This window comes from Poeciliopsis prolifica, unplaced genomic scaffold, assembly GCF_027474105.1.
Source record: "Poeciliopsis prolifica strain line A6 unplaced genomic scaffold, Auburn_PproV2 SCAFFOLD024, whole genome shotgun sequence".
NCBI lineage: Eukaryota > Metazoa > Chordata > Actinopteri > Cyprinodontiformes > Poeciliidae > Poeciliopsis > Poeciliopsis prolifica.
In genome coordinates this window covers 5,808,587-5,834,005 of record NW_026562399.1, presented here as the reverse complement: position 1 = coordinate 5,834,005, position 25,419 = coordinate 5,808,587, and the positions used below count along the sequence as shown (strand labels likewise).

The 25,419-nt window shown below is 37.8% G+C and overlaps 1 protein-coding gene across 4 annotated transcripts in view; it reads right to left on the bottom strand.

Annotated features, from left to right (window-relative positions):
* Positions 1–7,961: 7,961 nt before the first annotated feature.
* ntm (neurotrimin) overlaps positions 7,962–25,419 on the bottom strand; it is a 224,514-nt gene continuing 207,056 nt past the window's right edge. For 2 of the 4 annotated variants that reach the window (XM_055046717.1, XM_055046715.1), the window contains 5 exons: positions 18,784–18,912; positions 15,062–15,182; positions 14,682–14,833; positions 12,650–12,685; positions 7,962–8,966 (listed from right to left, as the gene is read on the bottom strand). In XM_055046717.1, coding sequence (XP_054902692.1) covers positions 8,866–8,966; positions 12,650–12,685; positions 14,682–14,833; positions 15,062–15,182; positions 18,784–18,912 — 539 coding nt within the window. In that variant the 3' untranslated portion in view covers positions 7,962–8,865. The remainder of the gene's footprint in view (positions 8,967–12,649; positions 12,686–14,681; positions 14,834–15,061; positions 15,183–18,783; positions 18,913–25,419) is intronic. The other 2 variants (XM_055046716.1, XM_055046719.1) reach the window with 2 other exon arrangements.

Sequence of the window (25,419 nt, the reverse complement as noted above, 5' to 3'; positions counted from 1 at the left end):
AAGGCTTTGATACTTTGATGGTTGTCTTTTCTCTTTTTTTTTAACTTAATAGTTTAGAAAATGGCATACTGTATTTACATGGAAACTGTTTTTAACTGTCACTGATGGCAGAGAAGAAAAAGAGTAAACAGGACGAAGAAGCTGGGATGACCAGCTACAATCCACATGAACGATCTTGTATTCCTGTGACGGTTGATCGAAATGCTTTTACCTCCAATGATGAAAACATCACAATGGGATGAAAACATTGGAACGAGCTGGGGCTTAATATTGCAGAAGAAAGAAAGAATGAATGGAGTGTGAACCGCAGATGCGAACAGATGACGGAGGTCTGATGGCGCCACTCACTGCAGGCGAAGGGTTAAAAGAACGAGAAGGAGACAGAGACAGATGCAAAGCTGCCCTGTTGAATACCTTGTTTTCCTGTTTGTGGCAAAAGCAATAACCTCTGCAATGCCACGCCTCAGCACATCGCAGCAGGCAGTTTACCCGTGACCACAGGATGTCTGTCCGATCTGAAGGTTAAAGTGAATAAAGAAAAAATTACCAAAAATAGCTGAGACACTTTGATACCATTTTGCATCACTTTTTTATATCCTTTTTCTGTTTCAGTGTTTTCTTTGTTTTTTGTTCTTTGCTTTTTGTTTCCTCTGGAATATACACCTGGGAAATGTAGATTCCCAAGGGAATATACGCTGAAGCTTCTTTTGTGGCCCTATATAAATGAACAGAAACTAATCCTGCATAGGAGATAAACACAGTCCATAGTCTTGTCCATATTAAGAAGTAAAGAAGAAAAAAGGTAAAAAAAAAAAAAAAAAGGCTGAGGGAAGTGTTTGTTGGATGAGGTGACGTTCAGAAAAGTCTTGCCAAATTCTGATCACTTCAGTTGATTTTTGTTTTGTTTTTTGACATTGTTGGTCAAAATGACAGACAATGAAAAAGTCAAGCTCGACCTCTGCTCCAGAGACGAGCAGATAATATATTGATGATCTCTGTTCATAAAATAAATGAATGAATAGTACATTGATGTATACACACTGGTGCTAATACACCAATGTATACTACCACCACCATCTGTTATGAAGTGTTGTTTAGTCTTTGAGTTGCACTGCAGTGCAACACAGGAGGAAAATCCAGCAGAAAACTGGCATTGCTTCATCTTTATGAGTGAGTATATGATGCTGATATCAGGCCTGATATCGACATCAGACACATGCCACTTAAAGCTGGCTTTTGCCCCCATTTAAACTACTTTTTATGCAATTGCTTGGAAAAAGCGCAACCAAAATTTGTTTATATTTATGCAAATGAAAGCCAGACCAAATTGTTTATCATTGTTTAAAAACGGCTTTTCAGTTTTGGTGATTTTGGTGTAAGAAAAGAAAAAAAAGGTTAAAAAACACACACACACACACAACACATATATATATATATATATATATATATATATAATATATATATATATATATATATATATATATATATATATATATACATATATATATATATTGAATAAAGGGTGTTGATAGTGTCACACAATGTCACAGAACAGTCTGACTCATCGCTGGACACTCAGGAAGACAGGAACTCATCCAGAGCCTGGCTCAGTTGGAAATCATTTCCTTTTGTGAGAGAGTTTATAGTCTTAGGATTCACCTCAGGCCTTTACAGGATGCTGTCTAAATAAAATGGAAGATTCAATGCTCTCTAGTGGTTTTCTGGACAATTTTTGGTTCTAATCTTTAGACCTCTGCTATCCACAAGTTGCAAAATGTTCCAACAGAACTTTGAAATAAATGCAGTATTCTGATTGTAAAAATCCTTTTTGATGTGGAATTCTATTTAAAATAGACGAACAAACTCTTGGAAATGAATGTGAAGTTAACAGGATGGGTTAATTGAATGTAATTCAGGCAGGCAGGCCTTTTCATATAAAGAACTCATAGTCTTGGGGTTCATTTGTAGTATTATTCTATTATCACATTTACTATTCATTGTATTTTACATCATTTTAAATAGACAAAACAGTGGGTATGAGTGAAACGGTTTCATGGTTGTACATGCTTTGTTTTCAACTCACTGATGATTAAAAAGTAACACTAAGTGCAAATTTTCTTTTCCAACAAGAAATTCAAACAAAACAATTTAGATTCCTTAATAAATGTATCAAAAACCGTCAGCTGACCATGTATTAATTCTAATATCATGGACAATATTCTTAGAATTTGGATTTAATTGAACTCTTGTCTGGATTTGGTCTTTTTAATGAGTACTGGCACTGCTTATGCAGCTTATAAAACGCTATGAAACCTAAAATAATTATGTCTATTGTGCATTTTACAGGAGTCTCAGGAGTAGCAACATTTCCTGACCATTATTAAATCATATCGCCTCTATGTCCTGACAGATCCTTATTTTGCCTAAATGTTGTTTTATCATGTAACATATGTACCGGTGCGTATAATTAGCATTGATGAACTATGTGAAACAGCTTTTGGCTCACATTGAGGCAGAGTCAAAATGCAACCATCTTGCCAGAATCCCGAAACGACAGCACGCTCATGCCTCAAGTGACGGCATTGTCATTTGTGGAAGTGGAGTTGTTGGTAATGGAGCGGACAAACAGGACAGAAAAATCTATAAAATCCTGGACAGATTGCATAGAAAGGTACTATGCAGCTGTGTAAAACTGTGACGGCAGTACAGTGTGTGGAAGAATATGTTTTTTTCTAAGCTGTATGTCATTGTTTCTCCGAAGAAAAAGCTCCGAAGCAGAATAAAAACACACAGCTTTACAATACACAACTTAGACATGAGCTCGATCCAAAAATATATTAACTAGCACCTGTCTGCAATTACTGAACAAACACTGTGCTCCCTACCATGCTGGTGGCACGCAAGCCTAATTTATAGACTTGATATGTAAAAGACTAAATTTATGCCACATGAATTTTTCAAAATAGATCTCAATTGATTGTGGGTATTCTGCATGACAAGCCTCCTCCAAGCTAATCCCCTTGAAGCTCCTTTCACTTTCCTTCTGACACGAAAATCTTCCAACTCTATAACTTCGACATAAATTGAGTTTTGTTAAGCTATATGTAACATTTTATCAAAGAATATCAGCACATTAAACCCAGTAATGGCCTTTTCTTTTGTTATTCGGCTCAGTGTGAAAGCATGTTTGCGTTTATTGGGTTTCGACGCACAAGCAAACAATACAGAGCAAACCAAAAATGAGCCAGCAAAGGGTTGAGAACCAGAGTTGGACGACTATCTGGATCTGGACCTTTACATTCCTGCATGACAGATAAACCTTTGGTGGAGGATCAGAACATTTTTATTAGTGTAATTCTGAGATCCTCTGCACCTTGTACAAGAGAATATAAAAGTAGGTTTGGCTTCAGTGGCACGTCAAGCATGCTCCTTTTAAAAGTCATGCTTGGTAGCAGCTGGAAGAATTTGCATTTGCTCTGACAAGTCTGCATAAAGCCCGACTTTTAAACTTTTAAATGCCATGCAGACAAAAGGAAATTACACAATATTCTACTTCAATCCAAGAAAAGCTAAAAGATTTTCAATCCAAAGTCGGCTTTTATAAAATTGCCTGTACCAACTTCTGTTTTTTGCGCTTTTTATCCGACTGTATTGAACTATTTACGTCAAATATTATTTTATCATTCATTTCCACTTTTGTCTTTTGAATTCAGGTGATGCTTGATGATGTATTGTGTGTTCAGGGTTTCAGTTGAAATCACATCTTTATCCCCACTGCTTATAAAAACGCAAAACATCTGTTCTTATTGTCAAACTGAGATGGGAAAGACTTTTTTTTTCTTTCTTTCTTCAACTCTTTGAAGTTACAAACGTTTCTCACATTAGCTTGCCTGAACTTTGGCCCATTCTTCCAGACTGAGGCGGTGTAACTAATACGGTTACCTGGCCATGATGAATCACTTCTCTCCGTGCTTTTTTCCACGTCTCCCTTGTAACGCCCAAAGTCAATTGTTTCATAAGCACAATAATGCACTGTGTGTATTTAGCGAGGGGCTGCAATTATCTCACTTGATGAGTCTAACATCCAATTTTAAAGTGGAGGATGTATCCAATTACCAAGGCAATATACAGACCAGCTGGAAACTTCTAATATTTTCCTCCAATAACCGAGGCAGAACATTGCAAACTCTATATGGCTGCACAAATAATGATGTCGCACTTATTGCATATGACAGTCGCAGATATGTTCAGCCTCGTTTTGCAGCCCATGGAGGATATTTCCTATGAAGCAATGAGCACACGAGTGATAACCATAGCGACATTGGTTTTCAGATTATAAAACTAAAAGTAGGAAATCATCTTTTCTTTGAATTCTTGAGGAGGGTAAAGAAGTCTTCAGAAAAAAGAAATAATACTGATGCTTTTCTTTCTTATATCCTATATGGTTGAATGAAGACTGAAAAGCTTTGAGGGACCAAGTGCCGTCGATCCTGAATGATATCAAACTGTTTGCTGCCTAAGGCTTTCTTATTGTAGATCTTCTCAGTTTCACATGTTGTCTGCCTGCAGGCAAGTTCAGGACCTAGCTTAGGCTTTTGTAATGAAAAAAACCCTCAGAAGTGTGGTGTGTTTTTTGTGCATCATACTTCTCTGAATCATGTTTTATTCTGATTATAGCTGCAGATATTTTGGTGGATCTTCCCACAAGTTTTGCGAATCTTGAGTTTGGAGACCCTCCAATTGTTTGCTATCGCCAAACAGGACCTGTAGCAGACTTTAATTGGAACTTGTTGAACCTTTCTTTTAAATATGGCTTTTCAAAAAAAGACCAGGTAGAGTTTGCATGGCTATTTCTTGAAAGATTTCCCTCTAAGGTTGTGAATCTCTCACCGGGTTATCTCTAGCATCAAGGAGCTTTTAAGATCACTGGGACAATATATCTGGCTTTACATAAAAACAGCAACTGCCAGACGTAGCAATGATAAAACACGAAGCACTGTTAAGAAAAACGCGCCAAATTTTTTACAAATCTTGACAGAAGCGCAACGCAATAAACTGTTCGCCATGATACTTATGTAAGAGCTTTTGTAAGAAAGAAACAATAAGGCATGCCTCCTTTAACTGATTTTTTTTCCTTTCTGTAGCTGTTGCTCAGCTTGTTTGACAAATAACCTGAACAGTCAGGCAGTGGCTGCCTTGTGCCCACTGGCAGCCGCCATCTTGATGAAGTGCAGCGCTCCCTGAGAGGTGATCAAACTTCAGTTCATTCTGAATGCGGTTAATTGTGTGGCAAAATGACTGTCCAGGATAGACGGGAGATCAGTAGCGCCATCCCTCAAGCTAGGATAGAATAATTACCATGTCATTTCCAAACATCACTGGGGGATGAATAATCATCTGCAGGCTTTCTGTCTCTCCTCCTCTCGTGTGGAAACAAACCGTGATTAGTCTGTCAGATTCAGTCGATGATTACCACAATCAGTTTCAATAATGGCTCTATCTGTTTCATGCCTCTTTGATTTGGATATTGGCTCTTTTTTCCAGATCAAGGTGTACAAATCTCAATATCAAAGCCACAAAGGGGGCCGAGCTCAAAAGGAAGATGATGGACGAGGACCTTGAGAGAGGAGGCAAGTCTCCCTGAAGAAAAAGCGGAAAGTTCTCCCCTTTTTGTGGGGCTACCCTTTCTAACTGATCATGCGGAAATTGATTTTGACACACTGGAGGGCATTTTCTTCACAACTTCTTAAGGTAAGGCTTGAACTGAAACCTTTCAGACTTTCCTGAATATAATCTACATCGACCTCGTGGTCTGTTGTCTTTAGGATGTTTACAGAGAGAATTATGCATTAAGAATCCTACTGACTTGTTTTTGAAGGCACACTTTCAATTTTTCTATAGAACAGAAGAAATTAGGGAATGGACCAATGGATTCCCTAATGTGATCTTTTCAAATTCACCATGGCCCGAATATCGACGGAGTGCCTGAAAAATGAATTACCGTTATTATTATTAGCCGTTGTGAGGACTGATAAAATGGTTAGAGAACCTGTGGTGATGTGCGAAGTGACTTCAGAAGGGAGGGGAAGAGCAGAAAGCACACAGAGGAAGAAGATGGCAAAGAAAAAGTGGAATAAAGGAAGTAGACAGAACTACTGAGTCCAGACATTAGGCACAGAAAACTGCAACACGAGCAAAAGAAAAGGCTTTCTGATGAGCTGCATGATAAATCAATAAGGAAGGTGAAAATGATCTTTATCGATCAGCTGGACAGACAAATTGAGCTGGTTAGCTTGGTCATCTGACTCGACTATGAATTATCCTGGGAAATCGTTTCTGTGAATAATTGCTGTAAAAGAATAAACAGTAATGAATTTCGCTTCCTTCATTTCTAATATTAGATTCATGAGAGCAAAATGAGGATAATAGTTTTGATAAATTAAAAATGGCCTTTGTCTGTTTTCATAGCAAACAAACAATATTTTAACAAATATCTCAGTCCATCACTCCAGCTTTTTCTACTCCAGATATTGGTGTTTTTTTCTAATTCTAAGTTGGTCATAGTAACGCTCGGCCAGCAGAAGCTCATTTGCATGAAAGTTACAGCTCCTGGACTAAACAGGTGAAATCTCACTGTCTGAGACAGATTTTGAGCAAAAATAGTAAAATACATGCAACAGTCTGCATACAGTATGCAAGTAGGTTGCTTAATTTTTTTCCTGGAATTATGATAACTACCTTGTCATTGGATACAGTGTTGCTCATCATTTCCACTGGGATGGGGTAAAAGGCTTATGTTGGTATCAGGGACAAGAGCTGCTGCTGACTGACTCACCTGATGTCAAGTGTGGTAAAATGTACAGGGATGAGATAAATATATGAATATCTTGATGTTTCCTTTCCTTAATTTATTAAATGCTACGGAGGAAAACAGTAGTCTGGAGCCAAGCTAACTATGCTAAATGGTTGATAATCTCTCATAGACTACTCAACTCTCTAGGAGGAGAAAACCTGTTACAAATAGACACCCTTGTCTTCTTCTGTCTTATCTATATTTTTGAAAACTCGACTTTTATTATTTTTCTAGGCAGCATAGCAACCGCCACAGTCGTTCTTGTCTTCTACTGACTGCTGCTGAAAAGCGCCAGAAGCAGCAACCATTTAACGCAGATAGGGGGAGTTCATGGCAAATATGGATGTGAGCTTTTTGGTCTGGAAGGGGTAACATTTGACTTTTAACACTAAAGAGCAATTTTTAAAAAACACAATGGTAATTGATAGGGACCAATTTTTTTTTCTATTTTTGTAAAAAAAAAATTAAATACATTTTTGAGGGGGGCCCCCTGTGGTCAAGGGCCCTTACAATTGTCATAACTTTGTAACTGCAGCCTGTTGCAGTTTTATCACAGTGCTTACAAATCATTTGCATTATAATTTCTCCAGAACTGCTTCTGTTCTACCTTCCAAATGAGACTTTCAAATACAGACAGCGTCATGAACTCACCTGTGGGCCTCATTATCAAGCCAAAATTCATGGGACAGACTTGACTTGTTGGAGAAATATAATCTCAATCTTAATATCAATGAGCAAGATGTTGAAGCCTTGATGTCACTCCTTTGGGCCCAGAGGATCAAGGACAACATCGTGGCACCGTGCACAAACCACTTCTTTTTGTGATTGACAGAATTCGACTTGGGAAATTCTCTGCAGTTTTCTTTTGGGGGGGGAGTAAAAAAAATGAGACATACATTTTTTTTAAATAGTTGGAGTACTTGAATGTCACCAAATACATACAGTTGAAAAGCATGATGTCAATCAAGGAATTCCACAGGGCTCTATATCCAGCCACAGGACATAATTTAGGGGAACCAGCAGATGTTATGTTTCTTTTCTTTTTATATATATAAAAACTACATAATGGTACTTTCTGTTAACAGATTATGAACGATCCAGTGAATCTTCTTGTTTTATGAACGTGAGCAGGTCCACTTTATTTTTTTTTCCAAATAATTATGTTATGTATAAATGGCATGGGGTAAAACAAGAAGCATCCATAAATTTGCATTACAAAAATGAAATAAAACTCTGTCACCATTTCTAAATACTTAATACTATTATGAATATACTTAACACTTTTGTGTACAGGTTATATTGGAAAAGAAAAAAATAGACAACAAAGACAGATAATCTGATATATTTGTAAATAATTACAATTTTTTTTCTCTCTTCTGTTCTCATGTTCAACATATTCAGGACTAAATATACTTGGAAAATTAAAATAAAGTTAGCATTACACAACTCCAATATATTATAATAATATTACAACACTGAGAAGAAACAAAAATATTTTAAAGTCAAAAACAGTCCTGCTTCCAAAGCAGACTGAATGATAATAATATACATTACAAAATGATAATGTCTTCATGTAACCTCCATTGCTCCTGCTCCACTCTCTCACTTTGACTTTGAGGTATTTATCATTCACCTCTCATACTAGCTGAAAATTTGCATTTTGCTGCAGCTGATATTAATATTCAATGTGATTAAAAATAAAAGAACCATTGCAATACGATAGAGACATTTAAATAACAGGTTACTTTTTTTGTAAATGTCAAAGGAAGTAACACATTTTATTATTATTTTTTTTTCATTTTTTATAATTTAGACAAAAATATTGAAATCTTCAGTTGAAAGAGGAAAGAAAGACAACCAAAACTTATTAAGAAGGTCAAAATCAGTGCTTTACAAGATACTTCATTGTGCATCAGTTTATGTTTCTGTGGGGGAAAAAATGCACACACACACACTCGCGCGCTCACCCGCACGCTTGCAAACAAACCAATTGTTTTCAAATCCAATTCTCTTCAAAAGCGCAGCAGGAAGGGCAAAAATGCTATGAAGAGGAGACAGGTGTGAAAGTGCGCTGTCTTCACACCGCCACTGCCGTCCTGAACTGCTCTCGGTCCTGACAGGAAGGAAGAAAACGGGAAAATAAAATGTTAGAGTAAGTTTCACAGACAGTCATTGCTTCTTCCACAGTGCTAAAACTACTGGTTAGTTGAAGCTTCTGTCTGCTGATAACAAATCTGAACATTATCAGGGAACGAAGCGTACCTGGTGGCGTTGTAACAATGTGCATTAAACAGAAAGTGATTAGATATAATACATTATGGTATTTAGGTTTAGTGTGAACTCAGATGAGGTGGAACGGAAATTGTTTTTCTATCTGTTCTGTCGAACCTTTGTCATAACATTGGACCCCACTTATATTCAGCAGTCGACCTTACCAAGTTACCAAGTTGAAAATGACAACTTCCACTAATTAGCATTTAGAAAGTCAAACATTTCTGAAGACCTCAAAATCCATCATGCATAAAACTACTGATATCTGCAAGAATGAACTGTTTGCAGTTTAAATTCTAGTAATTTCTACATGATAAAAAATGCGAGTGAAGGAGCCACATTTGCAGCCTGCGGGGCGGACAGGGGGCAAGATGGCTCTCTGCTCAGCAATTCTGCACTTCCAAAAGAGATCAAGATGCAGGGGCACATCTGCGGCAGAGGGGACGCCAAACAAAGGTGACAGGGAATCCAAACCCAACCCCAGTTCCTGAGGGCAGCAATTTTCCTCTTGGAGGCAGAGTCAACGACTTTTCGGCAAGCTTGCGAGGAACCTGGCACCTCCCCAACACATGATGTGTCGACTTTCATCATCAGCACAGCTGACGCTCAGAGGGCTTTAAACAGGATCCCCAGGAAGCAGCAGGTCCTCAAAACACCCCAGAGTTTGTCTTCAAAGCTTACGCCAAACTGGACGATCTTCTAACTGATAACATTAATGTCTCTCTCAGTCAAGCCATCATCCAGATGCATCAAAGCTTCTAATGAAACCAAGAAAAAATATGTTATGTCTCCTCTGAACAGCTAAATGTTTTAGCAGCTTGTTAACCCACAGATCACAGCCGACCTCTGTGCATCACCGTATCTGTACCAGTTTGTCTATTACCCCTAACCGCCCTACAGACGATGCAATATACCCCGATCTGTGTTAAAGCAATCCCTAATATAGAGACCATTTCATACCAGAACTTGTACATTGTTAATATCAACACTCCCCAGACTTACAGAGAAACCTTCTGGTTGGCCTAAAACTCCTCCCAACACTTTCTGACAGAATCTTCACACAGTCAGTCCTTACTAGAACAAACATTTCCAACTTGATCATGCTAAAAAATAAAAAATAAATTCAGGATACATGCTCATTGCAGCCACACTGCTAACACCCAAAGATGCAAACATGAGGAAATCCTGGTCAATACACTTGCAGACGAAAGCAGATTTAAGGTGCAGACGACCAGGTCCTGCAAAGCTGAGAAGGTCGTCACAAACTCCTCACACCCTGAACACACATCGTCCTCTCCTTGGTTTTTATGATTTCCCCACCCTCATTTTTGTTGAATCCAGCGAAATGCCTTCTTTTGTTGTACGCTGCCTGGCACACAGTGGCATGAGGATAAATTCACATTATCTGATTACAACAAAATGACTTGTATCTCCGAAGTCAAATGGAATGCAGCATATGGCCGCTACATTTACATCCACCTTCAAAGAATGTTTTTATGACATCATATTAAATGAAAGCTGCAGCCGATAGTTGTGCAACAAACATGTAATGGGAAATATAGTATTTTTGTGCAAGATCCAATTATTGCTTTCTTTCTTTTTTTTTTTTTGCTAAAATGAGGAAAAACATGCAGGGAAAGCGTAACAGAGAAATACATTAAATATGTGTTTTGTTTAAGGGAGAACGTGCACATTTATGTTGTGTATTGTATTAGAACCTCTCATGGAATCCTCGGATATTTTGTTGTTACTGTTGACTGCATCAGTGTATTTTCCAGAGAAGTAAATTTAACATGTTTCTGGTTTAAACACAATATCTACACTGTTGGCACAAACAATGTTAGAACAGAAATCAAATTTCTGTCATTTTTTTACATATATAAATAAGAAACATGTTATTGAACACGGTCCAAATGGATAATCACACTATAAATACAACAACTCTTTCAATCACAGTAAATGCAAGATACTTCATTACCACTCTGTTGAACGTGAAGTGCCATGCCGTAAAATCTGTTGATAAAGCAACTGTCTGAGCACTCCACACCAAAACAATGCAATCACAGATTGCAATGACAGAAGCTCTGAAGGCATCGACATCACATAATTGCTTTTTATTTACTTGCTAAAGCCCACAACCATCACCATCAACAACAATTTTGAAGAACACTGCATGATTTACAAAGTTGAATTTTTCTCTGGGATTAATAAAGTATTTTGAATTCAAAATTATCTTCATCTATTTTTTTAGTATTTTTACTTTATTTTATTTTGCATTACCTTCAAAGCAAAAATAAACACTGGTAGATATTTTTTGTGGACTCGTTTTTCTTTTTCTCTGCACATACAGCAGGCAGATAATCTGCCAAACCAGAGCAGAGCTGGCTGTTTGTTTGTATTACATTGGGTACTATTTTTAGATTACATTTGAGCAAATTGTATCATTTTTATGCATTCATTAGTATTTTTGCAAAGCAATTTAGACCTCAAAATTAAGGTTACGTTCTTATTACGACGTGACTGTTACTTTGCAATTAGAGAAACCTTTGTTTCATCGATGTTTTTTCTTTTGATAAATTAGGTCAGCCTAAAAAAACAAAACAAAACAAAAAAAAAACCCGAACAAACAATGTATTTCGATTGAGGCCAAATTTTAACTTTGTACTCTGAAGCTTTTGATGTAGCGACTAATCATTTCCCCTGAATTTCCACTATTCCACAGTATCCTTTGGGGTCTCTTTCCAGTTGCTCTGCTACCGCAGATTATCTCTAATCCTGCATATGGCTTATTAGAATAATTACACTGACTTGTATTTAAAAGAAAATCCATTAATACACTTCTGCTGTCTTAATGAAGTGGCTTTGCTTATGAGACTCTTCAACTAGCAGTCACTGCATGCAGTAAGTGAGGGCGTTCAGCTCTGTTTCAGCAGCACATGGTTATCACTTCTAAGACAATTTGTAGACTTTTACAACCGAGGTGTAGAACAGATCAACGTTTAGATTAAATAAACAGCATCAACATCTCCAAATCTGTTTATATCTGAGGAATCCCGTGCACAGTCGGCTGTACAGGCATACGGGTTCAGTCAAGGACATTATAAATGGTAAAAAATGATGAATACTTACAATGGCCGCATGCAAAAATCAAAATGAAGCCAATGTCACACAGGGCCAGTTAGGTGTGAAAAGGAGAGAGATGAAAGATGATTAAGAAATGGAGTTTGCATTTGCCATTTTCACAATCAGTCACATTATACACTGACGGCAGTTTGCTTTGACATTTATCCTCATCGTGATTTACACCCGTCCCACGATCATTCAAACATCTGTCTCGTTTAATGAAAAAGGCAGGAATGAAGAAGGACCGGAAGAGCCAAGAGATTTTTTCTTTCTGCTCGTCAAGTACGAGAACGAAAAGGGAGCAGAGTATAACTGTGAAAATGACAGTATTCAAGGGGTTAGCAGCATGCAATTAATGCTTTCTGAACATTGGTGAAATACACGCTGGTGTGGAATACTGACCTTGCAGTAGTGTCGAGCTAGTGGGTTCAATTACCACTACATCAGGGAAACAAGTGCAAGAGAGACACAAGTTGGAAACAAAAGCAACACATTGTTGAGAATACTTGAAAAAAGCCTGAGAAGTCGGCCTGTGAGAGTTTTCTTTTTATATTCTGCCTGCACTTTATATCCTCAGGGGTTCAAGCTAAAATATTGCCAGCGCTAGAAGGCCGACTTACCAATGGGAACATATCAGCATATTGATTCTCCTTGGCATTTTGTTGATAATTTCACCTTAAAGGGATCCACAAGTAGTTGAACAAGTTGGCCAAAATGTCTATTAACTAAAAAAAGTGCTGTTTGTAATACATAAAAACTCATAATTACTTCAAAGATTTTATGTCTTTCATTATATTTTTTGCCTGTGGGAGTCGCTTTTTTTTTTTTTACCTGTGCAATCAACGCTGTGTTCAGGTTTGAGTCCGTTTCTATACAGAAATCTATCGCGTAAACATAGGAATGTTAAATTCACCCGAGTTGGTTTTAATCAAACTGCGTTTGACTGTCGTAAATTTAGTCAATACCACACTGTGTCACTGTTGGCTGTAAATTAAATGTTGGACGCGCAACATTTCTCTCCAGAAGACCGACTCATTTGCATGAGCTAAACTAATGAAGGATCTAACAGGTGGTTGTTATCCTCGCAAGCTAAAACCAAATGCTGTGTTTATCGCTTTTAGCCACAAAGTGTCTAAACATTGCAGCTAGCCGGCAGTGATAGGCAATGCTGGAAGCTCTTTTAAATTATAACATTATAAGCTGTTGCCACTGCCACCGATACAGAATGTGAAATTACAGACCCGAAACCAGACCGAAGACAAGACCTTAAACAAGCGTTACCGGATAATATTTATTTTCATTTATAACAACAAACTACAGTATTTTAATGGTATTGCTTTCACATGTAAAATAAATATTCCTCAAATAAAGTCTATTGTTACAACTAATTGTGAATCCCTTAAAATACTAAGTGTTAGCAGAAATTTCAGAAACTCAAGTCATTGTTCTTGAGTTGTGATACGTCTTAAAAATTTATCTCAAAGAACACTCACCTTCAAATCAGACTAAAATGAACTTTTTTTTTTGCAAATAATTATCCAACTTTTAGTCTCTTAATGCCAAGCATGGTAGACAAGCACATAAAATACATTAAAGTTTGCAATTACAATATAACAAAATGCGGTTAAAAGGCTATGAAAACTTTTGAAAGGCACTGTGATGGGTTACCAACACATATTATCTGTTACTTTTATTAATTTAAATAATTTCCATTGTAAATAACAAGAACTACTGCTTTGGTGCTTAAGTAAATTGTTATAATAGTTCTAGAAAGACAAAACAAAACTTTTCTGTTCAAAATGGAAACATTGAATTATATTTTCTCTTTTATGGTGAAAATAAAATTTATATTTTCCACATTTGATATATGTCGTATATTCACATTTACATTTTCATATTTGCAAGACAAAACCTCATGTTAAGATTTTTCTCAAAATGAAAGAGATGAAAGAAAAGCTCAAGTTATATTTTTAGGGCATCATAATCAACCTAAGATCCTCTTAGTGTCTTTAAAAGAATCTTAAATTGAAACAATTTGAACAAAATGTTGCGAGGAGGTGCTGATTCTGGTAGAGTGTGTTACGGCCCAGCAGGGAGCCTGGTGCTGATTCCTTTAAAGAACAGATTCAGCAACTTTGCAGCATCTTCCAGCTCTACTTTTTACTTCTCCCCTCTCAAAACTGATGATCCAAATTAATAGACAGATGGATTCCAACTGTTCCCTCTAAGAATGTTCATTAACATTCATTAAGCCCAAACAAATCGAACTAAATTACAGCACAGATCAAGAATATTGTAATAACGTTCCTCGCAGTCCACCAATCCATGCTCGGTTGCCTAAGATGACTGCTGAAAACAGTTCAACTGCATAGCACAGGAGCCTGAATTAGTTTTTTTACACAATTAAGTGCAACTAAGTCTACAAAATACTCACCATACAAAAGAAAGTTTGTGTTTGAACTGCCTAGTTTGTTGATGGCAACACATGTGTAGTTCCCGTAATCACCATCAGACACGTTGTAAAAGGTCAGCTTTGACAGGGATCCCGTGTTGATGATCTCCATCCCATCAAAGCCATTAAAGATCCTGGAAAGAACCAATGTCAGCAGATAAATACTCTATTTAAAAAAAAAAGCTGGTCATTGAACTTGGAATTCAAATTCTATCATTTGTACGTGTGGCGGTGGGTTTCTAATCAAGACTGATTGAAACTGGCTAACAAAAATAATTCTATTATAACAAAAATAACTCTTCTCTTCATATTTCCATGTCCTGATTGGGGAAAAAAAATAACCTAAGTCCCAATGTGATTACCTTCTGTTGTCTTTATACCACTCGAAATCTGCCTCTGGCACTGCGTCGGCCTCGCACTCCAGCACTCCTCTCTGACCCAGAGTCACTCCAGCATCTCTGCCCTCTGACACGCTGGGAGCATCTGCAAGAAAGACGGCAGAAGATAGAAGAGCCGTTCTGGCAAGAGCAGGGCAGCGCAAAGTTCAGCTCATCGGGACACAGAAGTAGTCGTTTTCCTATCTCTGCCTGGGCTTCAAACGGAAGTGCAATCTGGGTAACACTGGCATCGTTAAATTTAGTGGTACCTCTGAAAAAAAAGCTCCAAAAAGTCTCAGATTAACTGTTTATTGCAGTACGCGAATATCGCATTTCAGAACATTTCGACCTTTAGTTCAAGTACATTTAATTTAGAAAGAAAATGAGGGGACAGAAAATGTCCTTGACAAAATCGCAGATCCTTCAAAATACCGGTAAACCAGTTTTAGGCACGCCTGACCACAGAAACAAATCTTCACAAGATGCCAAGATTCACTAAGTCTCATAGAAGTTTGAAAAGGTTGAATATTTAACCTATTTACATAGATCTATAAAGTGAATAAATAGATCTATAAAGTGAGTTTTAAGCCAGACTTGGAAGAACGGGACGAATTGGACAAATATCGAAAGTCTCTGCATCTAATTTAAAAGCTCGACAGTGGCAATCCGTACGAGCCACAGTCTGGATATTTCACCTACTTATCCCAGAATGAAGTGCCGCAATAATCAAGTCTAGATGAAATAACACACGAGTGACCTTTTTCCAAATCTGCAGCAGGTAGAAAAGACCGACGTCTGAGCTTGTCTGTGTCAGTTGTACTAAGTAGGATCCCACCTGGACTGTGGAACATGAAACAAAAGGCTCTAAGTTGAAAATGACACAAATTAACCAGATAATAAATCAGTCTTCAGCAGGAAAAGATTTTAAATGTCAGAACAGTTGGGATCAAAAACATAGCAGTGGCACCAGAGTTTAATGGGGCACAAAATGAAGAATTATCTTCAAAACAAAGATAACCCATGGCATATCTTTGTGTATGATAGGAATTATATTCAGGCTAACAGTTTTGAGTCTCCTGTACAAATATGAAATGTTTGAACCCTTTTTTGGGATTGTACATGAAGCATTTCAACAATAGAAAAGTGAATATTCAAATATAATTTATGTCTTTAGAGGATATTGAATTATTTTCCCATTTTACTGTCAAGAAAGTTGATAAAAAAATTCAAAGCACATAACACTGGATAGATATATCTCTGCACATGTGCCCTGGGTGTATGGTTTATTTGAAATTAAATTACTTTATGAATCTGAAAGGGATACTAAATGTTGCTTACACACAAAATATCCAAGGTTCTCACGCAGAAGTCTGTATTGCAGCAAGTCTGAAGAAGCCTCTGACTGAAGACTCTGTGGTTAAAAAGCAGACTTATTGTGATGTGTGATGATGTCACACATCCCAGGGGCTGCTACCCAGGGGTGGACAGGCATATGCCTGGAGATTTCCCTAACGGGCTGGTGCTTTATGCCATAGAGGAGCTGTCACGCTCACTCTGGAGTCAAGCGGCACGCCGTTGTTTTGCAGCGGCACAATGCCTCAAACTACGCCACGTATCGCACGCCACCTCCACCGCTCCCTTTGCTCCAGTCAGGCAGATCTCAGCGCGAGTAGACCCGCAAGCACATGAACGAGGGCCACAGGGTCAGCCGGTTGACCACGAACGCGGAGAACAGGAAAATTCGTCCCATAAAGCCCTGCAAATAGAAACAAATAGTCTTTGCGACGCTTATTAAAAACTCAACAGTGACAAAAGAGAAAAGCCTCGTCTCTGCTGGAGCCACATAAATCATGTGTTCGTTTTTGTCTCACATCCGGCACTGAGAAGTACCGTGCCGTGGCTCTGGCTTATCATGCAAGGCTAACCCAAGGTTGTCTGGGCCCTTAAGCAGAATATGTTTTTGGGGCCCATCTTTCTGTTAAAAACATCACAACCAGAGGAGTGGAGACAAGATTAATTGCCCAGCCTTTAAAGCTTAATTGCTGAGAACAAAACATGCTCAAACATTAATATTAAACTCATAGCATCAGATTGGAACTATGGGAACAACAATCAAACTACAAGTGACATTAAATAAGTCCACATCTTCAGAGAATATGGAGCAGCAAAAGCCAACAACAAACCGAAAGGTGGCGCTGAAAAGTTGGGTAATAAAAAAAGAACACCCTGAAAGTAAGGGCAGATACAAATGTCGATACTTTGGATCTGTTTGGTAGACAGTAGGGGTGGACTGGAGCTGCTTTTGGAGATTACTTTAGTAAGAAACTGGAGATCAATGCCAAGCAGGAACAGCTAAAACAGTGGAGGAAATTACGCTCAAACTGCAGCACAGATGACATTAAGAAAATTCAGAAACCTGTGGGTTTATTGCACAATAAAAAAGTAACAGAGTTAAAAGAAAGTGAATTAATGCCGAAGGAACACTTTAATTTTCACACATATTATATTAATATTAAAGGACTGCTATAAAGTTGTTATATTAAAATGTCAAGCAAACAGTCGAAGGTGGGCCGGTGTATCAAGCTGCTGCTACTTTCTTAGTATTCAGGGTTCTCCAGGTCTGTTACTCGTCACGCTGAGCATTTTGCGATCATTTGTTCCTTTTGCATTTATCGAACAGCTCATATATTTCCAACAAAACTATTTTGGGAGGTCCAATATGAAATCATGAATTATGCAGGCTGTATAGACATCAAGCCTTCGTTGAGGAGCCGTATCTTCAGTGCTGCCACACTGACGCCGGTGACAGGCCGTCTTCTCTGCGCCGCTTCGCAGGAATATTTCTCCAGCGTCTTGTCAAGGATTCCTTTGTCGTGTTGATATTGATCACTGACCTCATTCTGGTCAGGCATTACCAAGCTCAACGGCCTATTTCTTCTCTGGTCTGCACTTCTTTTCTTTTCTTTTTTTCCTTTGAGCAATACTTCAATTATATGCTTTTTTTTTAGTATTACTCTATGCTATATTGAGCTATATAGCATTCTATTTTTTAATCGAATGCTGTGCAATTTATACAGGTGGAAATAATTTGCTTGAATTAACTTCTCTCCTTTCTTACTTTCCTTCTTTGTCTTTCTGCTTACTTAAATGGTGGCCTGAAAACAAAATCAGTAAAATCATAATTAAAATTCATATGCCGGGTTCACTTCGCCCCGTAACTAAAGTCTACAAGTGAAGTCGGATCGGACTCGGTTCCAGGTTGGATTTTTTTCGGCCTGATCTAAACCCAATAACTCGGACCATAAAAAGTAATTATTATAAATAAGATTGATATGAGTGCATAGTAATGTGAACAAACAATAACATCACCAGCTTTCAAGCTTCAGCCTGTTGTTCTATGCACTGACGTCTTTGACCTCTGAGTGTGACCCCAGATTTAGCCATAATTTTGCCACATTAAAGTTTATGTGGCAAAATTAAGAGGAAGCCACAAATCAATTCCATTTAAACAGTTGATCAAACCTAACTACTACATAAAGTCAAATAATTAGTAAGTACTGTAGCTACACTATCTTCATCACAAACACCCCTAAATACAGAATTTTAATACATCATCTAATACTTAAATAATTCAGTAATGCATCCATGGTGACTAATCGAAATGAGTGAGCAAACGCTTGCAGCAGATATTCTGCATTCGGACTCACAGTTGACAGTGATGTCTACAGTCTGAACATCCGCGTCGATATCATTGACAGCCGTGCATTCGTAAACCCCGGCTTTCTGTCTGGAGATGGATGAGATTTCCAGCAGCTCATCATCGGAAGCCAGGTCCCCTGCGAAAGATCACACACAGAGTGGAGAGGGTCATCAACAGTTAATATGATGAGTCAACATCTGTGGCCTCATTTGGTGTCAGTGTCGCTGTGTGGCATCTCCTCATATTGTCGGATGATAGAAGGTGGAAGGTGTTGATTACAGGGGTTAATGGATAGTTTGTGAAACTATGTGACTCATCATTTCTTTCTTGTTGCTTTTGCACAACAGTAGTCATTCTGATGCTTTGTAAATTACAGGGAGACTCCCACTATCAAAACACCAGGATTTAAGCCGAGTAGCAGTGGTGTGTTGAGGTTTCTCCCACGATTGAACAACAGCAATTTGGTCTGACATGACCAGACACATTCTGTGCATGTTGAAGCTCAAACTGGTAAATATCGTGACATATGCCCACTTCTGTCTGCCTTTCATACCCCTATATTGTCTCTTTCGACACTTACAAAGAGGTTTCTTGAGCACATTGACATTTTCAGAGTAGGTCTCGTGATTAGTGCTTTGTTCAGCCCCCACTCACCATTTCTTGTCTGCCAAAACGTCCGTATTATTCTCCTTTTTTACTCTGTCTCTTGTGCCTGCAAGCACCTACGCCTGCTGTAGAGATACACGAGAAAGTGAACGGGATGAAATACCAGATCTGGTTCTTTTACTTTCATCAGTAGGACGTGCTTGACAGAGAGACTTAATACAGCATTCAGTGCAGAAAACAAAAAGCCATAATTGACACGACGTTCCCTCCAAAGACGTTAAAAGCGACTAATAAAATGCTCACAGACTCGCTCCGCTGGGTTTGAGTACATTTCTGAATTGCACCTGGGATGCCTGTTAAGAGGAAGGAAAGTCTCTCTGACACTCGTCACCTGATGAGAAGTATCAGGAGGGCCGATGCTTTAAAAGTGTGCAGATTTTCAGCTTCGCTTTTCCTGACTGGGATTTATAGTATTATTAAGTCACCAGCAGAGACCATAATGTGTGTTAAAGACACAGTAAAACCTCAGCGGACAGCTAATCATGATAAGGCTGACGAGCTGAACTCCTGCCAGGTCCTGCAGCCAAAGCATATGTCAAACATGTTAACAGTATTCATAAATCACAGCTCACTTGGCCCATTGGTTTGAGAATTATGGTGTGGTTCTATAAAACAAAAACACACAAAATATCTGGGATTTTTGTGTTTGTTTTTTGTATGTACACTTAAAGTAAATATAATCCTCATAAAAACCGAGGCACAGAAATTCACCACCCTGGTAAAAACGAAACATTACCCAAACGCCTATAAGTAAAACAAAAGATCTAAAAAGGCCAACAATTAAAAGATGTCACCAATTTAATGAAAATAGACGAACACAAAGAGTTGAAAATAGTCTATGTATCTATTGAACCTTAAAATAACAAGAAAAATGAATGTGTCGACTCTGAAGTCAGTACTTTTCCATCAGACTCTGTTTCTCTACCTTCCTCTAGAGAAAAAGAGGCAGATGAAGCACTTTCTGTATACAGCGTTTCATACAACTCTCTGCCTTTTGGTGTTTGCATTTTAATTCTGCCCAGCCCCAAAAAAATGATCCATACCAAAATCTTCACACTGAAGCCTGAACTTCTTTGTCAGTCTCACTGTGACTATCCTAAAAGCTGCTGCACATGCTTTGTTCATCCCTTCCCCTCCCAGACATCATGATAAACAATTTGTATTTAAAATGTTACCTGAAGAACTTAAACTTAGTTAACTTGTATCTGCCAGGAGTGTAATACTTTTGGGCTCATCTGTGTGTGCACACGTCTCCCCAGCTGTCTCATGGTTGAGTGTGTAACCGACACTGACCTCTGCGCGGCGAGCCCAGTTACGGTGCACTTTCTCTGCTTTTGTGTGGAGAATTTACATTTTCGTTTGTTTCAGATGCCCGTTAAGATCCTGGTAGCGGCAGACAAGCTGCATTATGGTGTTTTCACATCGAAGCCACAGAACCAAAAGCGTTGCAGTAAATATCTTGGTGCAATGCCGGCCAAGCAAAATTAGAAACCTAGTCCAGTATAAAGCCGTCCATAATATGTTCATTTCTCCTGCAGTTTGCTCACGCTTTTAATTCAGTTTCAATACATTTCCTTCAGCCTTGAGTTTCATATCTACACACACCTGAACACCAGTTTATTTGGTATAAAGTCTGCTGGTTAGAATGACTTTGCGATATTTTGGGAAGTTTTATCAAATAAGTAAAATTATAACAATGATCATTTTAAATAATTGCACTTTAACTGATTGTTGGTTTCTGACCACTTTAAATTGTCTCAGAATATAGCTCTGTGAACTCCTGCAGCACCATCCAACATTAAGGAAAAAATAAGGAATAAAAGAATTTCCCATGGACAAAAACAACATGGATTCCACTTGCAATTTCAGCAGCGATGCAAAGCTACCCTTGACTTTCAGTAGCTTAGCCTTTGCTAAATAGGACTTCTGGCTTTGTGGCCTATTCATTAGCAGGAGAGTACTTTGTCCTACACTGCCATCAAAGTGACAGGGCAGGTCGTCAGGGAGACCACACAGAAGAAGGTTTCCAGAAGAAGAAAGCAGAGAGACGAGGGATGTCTCAGGAGAGGCTGGGCAGAAGATAATGTACCCTCTCTGTGTCCCTGAAATGCTATGTTCGAACTCAAGGGCAAAGAAGAAAATGGGGTAGAAAATGGAAAGCGACAAAAACATTTGGGTGCAGGGCAAGGTGAGCGACTTAGTGGGGAGAGGAGGGGAGGACAGTAAGAGCAGATGCTTGAGGGATGCACACATTTCTGGAAAGAGTGTGGAGACGCAAAGAGGGTGGATTCAAATTGATGAGCTGAAGCAGGCAGGGAAAAGGAAATTGAAGTAGAATAGCAGATAGGATTCGCATAGATGGTGGCAAGCGTACGCCACGACAAACTGGGAATCAAAGAGCTGTACCGGCTCGCTCGCGAGCAAAAGGTCACTGAGTGAAGAGAGTCAAAAGAAGAGGTGGCGACAGTTTTGACTGGGAATAAGAAAGTCTACAGTGTAGGAATAAAGCACAAGAAAAGAGAAAACACAAATAAGCCACCCATCAAATGAGTTTAACTCTTAAATTGTGCCTGTGTGAGATGCGAGTATACATGTGCTTCTGCTGAATATCAGCCGTCAGCATATATAATTTCCTAATTTGCCAGGGCCCTTTTGATGTTTTTTCTTTCTTTCTTTCTTTGAAGAAACCAAACATAAAGAGATTGAGAGAGGAAAAAATAGAATCTCGGTGACACTGGAGCTCTAGGTCTGTGTTACCATGAAAGAAGGCAGCTTAATGTCGTCTGAAACGTTTGCTAGCACAGAGTATCTGTTGGAAATATAGATTTGGCTTGTCAATAGCTTTCACACTGTTTTGTAACATACTGTAAGCAGTGTTGTGAAGCAAAAGGATACAACATTTGTGGAGAGAGCTTAGAGCGGAATCGTTTGGGAAGTCACAATTATTAATATCAGGTGTGTATTGGAGCCTGAAAGTCACACATCTGGCTAAGGAAGCTCAGGCTACGTGTGGAAACTGATGGTATTTTCAATATTGATTAGAGAAAAGTTCCATGTAAAGAAGACCACCGAGATATGTTGACTCTCCTGCATTTACACGGCCAGGACACTAGGTGTTGCTGTGATTTAATCATGCATATTAAGCTTTTAGCTTTCATTTCACCTAGAAAACAGTAAGGGCTCAACAAGGGAGCAACGAAAAAGAGCAAAAGACCAACATTTCCTTCCCAATACAGGATGGATTAGTGACAACAGTAACAAGAGTTTAACATCTTACATCTTTGTTGTTTGACGTCGCTAGCTTGCATGGATGAGTTAATGTAGTCTAGGTCAAATTCTCACCACTACAATTGTGCTGTAATTCTTGTAAATAATTAATAATTTCCTGTGATTTCTTCCTCTGAGAAAGAGAGTTGACCAGAGATTATCAGGCAACTGGCTTGGGGTTGAAAATAACTGGCCTTGGACCAGACTTTTTGAAAATGTATTGGGGCGTGCCACAGCAATGCAAAGGAGAGCATTGAAATGCCTCCATGCGATGCATGGAAGGGATCTCTTACTCTACACCTCAAAATACCTGCCACTTCCTCCTTTGACCATAAATACGGGCTCATACCACTGCATGCACCTCCACAATATCTATAAAAACATGCAGCTGGATCTCGGCTATTACTGCTGTTGACTTTCTTGTGAATTTTTAATTCACCAAATGCACAATTCCTGCTATATAGCAAGTAGTTTAAGGGAAATAGTTTTTCAAAAGAGCAGAAAAAAATCTTATGATTTTGAAACGACAACATTTGTTGTTAATCTGTTGCTAAGAGACCAGCGTGTTCTCTGGTATCCAAGTGCCACAAAGTAAACATCAGATTTTTACTTTAGAAAATTTTACCAGCTGTAAAATTCTTGTGTCCAAGCAGGTAAGTAGTATTTTAAAAGAACTTGTGTTTTATAAACAATGATTAATTTGGTGTTAAGAGAGGAGGATTTTTTTTTGTTTACTTGTAACGAACTGCCACGAAGTATAAATCTGAATTTTACTTTTGTGTTGAATGTTTGTTTTATGATAAATCCATATAAAAGAAAATCTTTTAAAATTATCTGAAAAATTCACCAAATGCATAATTCTTGTTAAGAAGTAAAAGTAGTGATTCAAATAAACAGAAGAAATCTTATGACTTTGGAACAATAACAATATGTTGTTAATCCGTTGCTAAGAGACAACCACGTTTACTTGTAACGAAGCGCCACGAAGAAAATGTTTGATTTTTACTTCTGCAAAATTTACCAATAGTACATTTCTTGTGATTAAGCAGAGAAACTGTGTTCCAAAAGAGTTCATATTTATAAACAATAATATTACTTGTTATTAATTTGGGGTTAAGAAAAGAGAGGTTATTTTCTAGTATTGAACTGCCAACAAGTATAAATTAAAATTTTACTTTGGCGTTGAATGTCTGTTTTTTAAAATATTTAGCACCAATGTCCAAAAAAAAAACAACAAAAAGAAAATGTTCATTTTTAGTAAAACTCACCAAATGCACAATTCTTGTTAAATAGCAAGTATAAAGTAAGTAGTATTTCAAAAGAGCAGAAAAAATCTTATGATTTTGAACGACAACGTTTGTTATTAATTTGTTGCTAAGAGACCACCGTGTTTTCTGGTAACCAAGTGCCACAAAGTCAACATCAGATTTTGACTTTTGCAAAATTTACCAACCGTAAATTTCTTGTGTCCAAACAGATAAGCAGTATTTCAAAAGAACTTATGTTTTATCAACAATAATTATTTTGGTATTAAAAGATGAGCATTTTTCGTTTTCTTGTAACGAACTGCCACGAAGTATAAATCAGAATTTTACTTTTGTGTTGAATGTTTGTTTTATAATACATCTATATAAAGGAAAACCCGTTTCAATTTTCTGAAAAATTCACCAAGTACGAGATAAGTAGTATTTCAAATAAGCAGAAAAAGTCTTAAAATTTTTGAACAATAACAATATTTGTTATTAAATCTGTTGCTAAGAGATGAGCGCGTTTTCTGGTAACCAAGTGAACATTTGATTTTTACTTTTGTAAAAGTGAAAATCAGAAGGCAGTGCATTAACATTAGCACAAACATTAGCATCACACTGACCCCCACAGCAGCTACTCTCCACATAAGCAGTAACCTTTTCCATAAAATAAGCATTTTAGCTATTTTGTTTATTTAACACACTGAATGGAGGAAGACAATATGCTAGCCTGCTAACATGACTGGTAACATTGCATTTAGGCTAACATTAGCTTTTTGGCTAATTTTAGCTTATACATTCTGAATGAACTCCATGTTACTTAGCCTTCTTGTTACTCTCCACATGCTATTGAGTACATTGTAGCTTACTTTAGCATTAATGCTAATTCTTAGCATCAGGACGCTGGCTTCCAGCCAACAATCACACTTTGGCAAGCCCCGTTTAAATTTCTCCAGAAATTTTCAATTTTCATTAATGCGGTGACAACATGAAGACTCCCTTCACCTCTGTCCACAATGTGGCATTCTTCACAGTATTCTGTTATTTGTGATAGAAGTAGATTTTATTTGTTCAAACAAGAGATAACAGAACATTTTAATTCTACACTTTTCTTCATACTTTATATAAAGTTGACAAAACTGTTTGTTTAGAAGTATAAGGAATACTATCACACCACTAAGCGTAGGAGCCAAGTAACACATGGATAATCTGTAAGATTCGTTAATCTTGATCCCAGATTTTTAGTAAGCAGGTATTTATGGCACATGTAATATTTAATTTCTTATACTTTATCAACCAAGGGCTTCATTCTACGAATCATTTTTTCAGTGAAGTGTTTCACTTTATGCGATGCCCTCTAAATAGCACTCTAAAATGAGTCTTTTATTTGTTTCATTTCTTAATTGCTTTTCAGGGCTGAAGATTTATTTTTAAAAAAGCTTTTTAGAAAAAGAGACAGAAGG